This window comes from Etheostoma spectabile, chromosome 5, assembly GCF_008692095.1.
Source record: "Etheostoma spectabile isolate EspeVRDwgs_2016 chromosome 5, UIUC_Espe_1.0, whole genome shotgun sequence".
Taxonomy (NCBI): Eukaryota; Metazoa; Chordata; class Actinopteri; order Perciformes; family Percidae; genus Etheostoma; species Etheostoma spectabile.
In genome coordinates this window covers 6,085,254-6,091,421 of record NC_045737.1, presented here as the reverse complement: position 1 = coordinate 6,091,421, position 6,168 = coordinate 6,085,254, and the positions used below count along the sequence as shown (strand labels likewise).

The 6,168-nt window shown below is 40.6% G+C and overlaps 1 protein-coding gene across 2 annotated transcripts in view; it reads right to left on the bottom strand.

Moving 5' to 3' along the window:
• bmpr1ba (bone morphogenetic protein receptor, type IBa) overlaps nucleotides 1–6,168 on the bottom strand; it is a 51,950-nt gene that overhangs the window by 19,612 nt on the left and 26,170 nt on the right. The window contains exon 1 of one of the 2 annotated variants that reach the window (XM_032514914.1): nucleotides 5,909–6,162. The exons of the other annotated variant lie outside the window; for it this stretch is intronic. Within the exon in view, the coding sequence (XP_032370805.1) occupies nucleotides 5,909–6,014 (106 nt within the window). The 5' untranslated portion in view covers nucleotides 6,015–6,162. Of the gene's footprint in view, nucleotides 1–5,908; nucleotides 6,163–6,168 lie in introns of those variants that run through there. 2 annotated transcript variants of the gene reach the window in all.

Sequence of the window (6,168 nt, the reverse complement as noted above, 5' to 3'; positions counted from 1 at the left end):
CACACACACACACACACACACACACACACACACACACACACACACACACAGTAGAGGGAGGTCTGATAGTGTTATCATTATAGCTGCCATGTGTTTATTTCCCAGAGTTCTGGTCTGTGACGTCTCAGTCATCTCCACAGGCTTAAACAGTCACTTTCCATCCATTTAGCCTGTGTATGTATGTGTGTGTGTGTGTGTGTGTGTGTGTGTGTGTGTGTGTGTGTGGATGTAAGTGTGTGTGTTTGTGTGCGCAATGGGAAGACATTAATGCATTTCCTATTAATGTGTGGATAACGTGTGCAAAGTGGACATTGCTGTGTATTTGCTTAACATCCTTGACGAGAACACATCTCTACATGTATCACTGTGTGTGTGTGTGTGTGTGTGCCTGCTTTGTGTGTTTGCAAAAGTGTGCATGTGTTTACAATTGTATGCGTCCCACTGTCTCCTCCGTGTGATTAGCTTCCCATTAACTAAGTCACATATCACCCATCAGCGGTTCCAGGCCTCCTCTGTAATATCTCACTGGACAAACATGTTGTCGACTAGGACCGTTCACTCACACACTCAACATCCACTCCCATCTGGACAGCCATTTAGTACCTATCATAGTGTTTGATGATTGTCTGTATTGCAAAGCCATTTGGCTAAAAGAGGGCATCCTGACAGCCACAAATGAAGCCTGTGAATGTATTCATTTTCATTGCAAATTATAAAGTAGCTGATTCCTTCACTCTCTTACTTTGTTTTTCTTCCCTGTGATGTGATTAACTAACATACATACTGTTTATTCATATACACAGAATATACATAAAATGACCTTTGAAAGGTCACGGGGTTATGAGGTGATTTATTTAAGGTGATTTATTTTGTAATATACACAAAACATGACGGTGCATTTTAATAAGCTGGTGAAAGCAATCTCGGTCTGAAAACATTGAAGATCTCAGGTTTAAACCATTAACTTAAGGATAATTTAAATAGGCTGTTTATATAACTTACAGATTGATTGAATAAGGTTGTGAATATCTCACTTGCTGTATGTTGACATCTAAATTCATGCATTTCTGTGTATCTATATGAAAAGGAAAATGTATAATTTTTAGGCCCCCAACATGGATCCTCCTCTCTCTTCTTTTTGTTCTTCAAACGCCAACCATTCCACCTCTTTCATCTATATTACCTGTCTTACCTTTAAACACCAAGTCATACACACAAAAACAATGTGCAGTTACTCTCTGCCCAAATCACCCTTCTCCATCCAAACAAATTGTTCCAGGGGGCTAAGGGTGGGTGGAGAGGTGGGTATTATGGAGGGAGAGTACAAATGCGTGGAAAACCCTAAGCCCTTATAGTCCCAGTGCACTGCGGCTGTGACAGCCAGCTATGCTTTGCTCTGCTTCACCTGTTATCTGTCCATCACCGTATTGTGTTGTACTGTACTGTGCGGAGAGCTCTCAGCTCACACAATATCAGGACTGTACGTCACAATAACAACCACAACTTCACTAGTAAAAAACAACGTGTGATTAATACTCTTAAATCCCCAACAGCTGTAGGGTAAAACTACTGCAAACTTTAGCTCCAGCCTAACAGAGTACAATCTACATAGTGTAAACTATATTTCTGTTGTAATTCGTCAAGGAAATGTGTGCAAAAGGTGTTTTTCTGAAACCTACTTTTCCTATTTATATCTATTTATATATAGACTACTGCTTTAGGCAGAAAGGCAGACTGAGGGTTCAAACTGGCACCTGCACCCATAAATAGACGCATTTGTTGTTTTTTTTAATGAAAATGCCAAAAATCTTTGTTGCTAAAACTTTTCTTATACATACAAGTTATTATTTGTCTCTAACTTACTAACGCACACATACACACACGCGCGCACATACACACACGCACACACAAACACACACACACACACAGTCCCCTGCTCCAGCTGTGTCTTAAGAAGTCAAGGCCAGACCTGTAATCTGACTGGGACAGAAGTTACTGGATCTGTATCCATTACAGGATGTCATACTGAAATGACCTTTTGGAGGTAATTTCAAAATCACTTTTATTTTCTCAAAACAGAGAGCTGTGTCAAATACTGCATATCAGGGGCTCATATTTATGTCATTGCTTTGTCACTTAACCCCTATATCCTCAATTCCTGCCACCACATTAGCCTTTTGGGTCCCACATTGTTAACCCTCACCCGTTCACAAACTCCCTGGGGCAGACCACGATTTGTGGCCCCTGCTGTGTGTGTGTCAGACATCACACAGAGAACATCAAAAAGGCTAAATCTAAGATGTGAGTTTACCTCAGGACACCAACAATTTGTTTACAACAAACTCTGCATTTCAGCTTTATAGCCAGCACATCGCTACTTGTGATGAGGTATCAGTTCCCAGCGAGGGAACACAACACATCCTGTCAGGAAGCTTTAAAGCTCTACTAGCAGTTTGGTACAGCGAGTCAGCTCTCACGCCTTCTGTTTCTCGTCTCTGAAAACTGCTTTTTTGTGTCTGAGTCAGCTGATAGTTATGTCAATGACATTGGGAGAATTAAGTACCCGCATGTGAATCCTCACCACTTTTGTCTCTAAATAGACTTTACTGAATGCTTTTGAGGTGATGAGATGCATCAATTTCATTGGCAGGTGACAATGGATGCAAATAGAGCATGCAGATTGTCTTGTGTATTACCTCCACAGCATACTGTTCTCAAAAACTAACAACAGACACCACAGCATTCAACATTAAGAGTCTCCATTACGCCTTTTTTTACACCCAGGGCGGGAAAACAGTTTAAAGGAAATATGTCCTTGTGTGAATACATCAACTTAGTAAAAACCTGAGAGCAAGAGAGAGAGAGAGAGAGAGAGAGAGAGAGAGAGAGAGAGAGAGAGAGAAAGCAATGTAGTACACAAATTTGGTCAAATCTTGTAAAACCAGAAGCAGATTGCTATGAGATGCGACTTGTAGAGAGGTATTGCACATTCTCAGTACTCAAAGAACACAGTGTTAAACAAGACCATGTGTGAATCGATTATTTTGACTCAGAAACGCGTGGGTGCTTTATTCTGTTAAAACAAAACCTGAAATTCTGCAGCAAGCAACACAGTCTCATTAGCGGGCAGTGACAAAAGCCAAGCAACTGGCAGAGCTTTGACTGTGAAAACTGATACAGTGGTGCTTATTTCCACCAAGGACAATGAAATGTAAGCTATCATGCTCACTCCTCACTTCCCAGAACTCACACTGAAGGCTGCAGCCTGGCGTAGGTGGAAGGACAAGAGGATCTGTGTTTGTGTGTGTGTGTGATTTATAAAGTGTGCATTCCCTATGCTCTCATTTCTCCTTGAAGAATAATGAACACATCGTTCATCACATTGTTTGAGTCAAGGGCCTAGACATGCTGTAGGGAAAACTAAGCATGCAGACACAACACGGTAGCTGTCTACCGCCTGTCTAAAACCTGTAATGACTCCAGTTCACCTGTGGCTATAACAGGAAACACTAGCTGGCCAAGGGCCTACCAAGCATCCGTGTGTTGTTTTAGAGTGGTGAGGAAGATGGAGAATACAGTGAGGAAAAGAGAAAGTGAAGTACAGATAATCCACACACATAAAAACAGCTCTCGCTACCTGCTATATCTTCATACAGTTTTTCAGAAAATAAATATTTGCCTGTTGAGTCACAGTTACAGTCACAGAATCTAATTCAGGGCAATCCATCACCTGTGTGTCAACCAATGAATGAGGCTGAATGAGGTTGTTGCCAGAAGGCCTTAGGCACTTTCAACTATTTGGAACTGGCATTTACAGTAAGAAATAAATGATAAACGGTTTGTTTTTCAAATTTACACTCTGGGCATTTTGCTGAGGGCCGGTTTGTTTAGTTAGCTAGAAACCGAAAAAATCCAAGCTGAAATGTGTGCACAAGTTGTTCTTTTTTTATTCATACCTAGGGATTTTGAGAATGCTCTTATCTAGTACAAAACATAGCAAAATTCTTAGAGTTTAACAGTTTTCTTGCTTTTGATTAATTACTTCATCGAGACTGAGCAAAGAGTGTTAGAGCACCTCTAGCAATAATTTGGGAAAATGGAGATGAAGGCTAAAGAAACGTGTCCTCAGATAAACAAATTGTTTTCAGTGAGTACTCGTCTTGTTTCACTAGTCTACAGACGGCACATTAATATTACACTGAGATTTAAATGGAATGAAACATTACATATCCCACCTGATACCAGAGCCAAAACTGCACTTATGAGATGTATTATACGTCCCATTTGCAGCAGTTGCAGCAATACAAAATGTTACATTTTCTAATATAATATGAACTCGATTGGTAGAAGTCCAACTTCACGTCAGATTTCACATATGTCTTGTTTGGCAACTGTTCTCAGCTTCTTGGACAGAGCAGTCTAAGTCTGAAATTGTGAAATTTAAGTGCAGTGCAAATGCTTACATGTTCATGGTATTCAAAATGCCTGCTATTCCTTTGAAGGTTTGGTTTTAAATGATAATACGGCATCTGCGAGCAAATCTAAAGAAACACAGCATGGACTCCATAGGAAAGCCGACTCAGCCTGAGACAATGACAGGAAAGATGGATGAGAAAGAGGGGTGGACATGCAGCCAGAGCTCGCAGGACGACCTCAGCACGTAGCACACTGAGTATGAGGTATGAGCCTTTGCTGGCTTAACATCAGGGCTCCCAGCTGAAACAATTTCCAATGACTTTAAATAGACCAACAACAAAGAGAGAAAATAAAAATGGCACAGACACTATCACTCATAAGAAACACTGTCCAACCCTTTATTCTGAAATGAACAGTAAAACATATATAAAATCTCGACTTTTGGAATAAAGATAATCTACAAAATGCCATGGTTTAACCTATATGCTGCAAAAACAACAGAGGCACAGGGCCAAACCTTAATGACACACATCACGGCACATAACAGACTGTTAAATCCGACACGTTCACTCGCCAACACCTCGCCAATCACACTCCAGATACCAAACATGGTCAAAGACAAAGCGGCTGATGGAGCTGACGGTAACAATGTCCGCCTGTGACAATACACTGTATCTCTCTGTCTGTTTGAAGGAAACGGCAAACACACTGTGATTGAAGATATGAAACTGCATTTCAAAGCAACTGTAGAACTTCTAAAATTGTGTGAAATTGAAAGTGATCACATAATCAATAACTGACCACACTGCAACTCGCAATAACTCAATTTATTTTTGTATAGTTAGTAGAGCAGTAATGCTTGCTGAATTACTATATGGGTATGCAATTAAAACATATTTGTGCTATAATAGTGTACTTCTTGTCTTAAATTCATTGTTATCAGTCAAACAAAAAAGCAAAACCCAAGAGCTTGCTCTACAAAAACCCTATAATTTGACGATTGGAAAATAAAATGAAAAAGATTGAATCTCAGCTGAGACTTTTTCGAGCCGCTTGCTTTTACAAAATCCTACACATACTGCTGTGATACAGACACGTAGCATTAAACATGACTAATTTCCAGATGTAAAGCATCATATGTCTTATATGTCTTCTGTTGAGGATCATGTCTACATCAGTTGCTAGGTTTTGGAGCCTCGTCATTGCAAGTACCTTAAAGACTACAGACACTGCAGAGCACAGATTTAAGCTGCATCTTTTTTTTAAAGTAACACACATGTATCCACACTATATATACGACTCAAGGTGTGAAACACAGAGTTGAGAGAACAAAAACACCACAACTGTTTGTAGTAAGGAGAAGAAGAACTTACAACAACAGAAGTTTTCAAAGTGTTTAAAGCGAATCAGTTGCATCAGAGCAACTTCACAGCAAAACTAAGCAAAAACAGCCACAATGTTGAGGAGTAGAAAAAGTTTAGCAGTAACTCACCGTGTGCTTGTGTGTGAAGAGAGAACAGTCCAAGCAACAGCAGAGGACACCGGCTCCAGAGACAGAGAGAGAGACAGCGCTCCAGCCTTTCTCTCTGCACTGGCATGGTAGAGTCTGCCGCTTTGCTCCCCTCTTCTCCTCTCTTCAATACACTCCACACGACAGGGTCCGCCACTCACCCACTGCCTATCTGTGTGTGTATGTATGTGCCAGAGAGAGAGAGAGCGAGAGAGAGAGAGAGAGAGAGAGAGAGAGAGAGA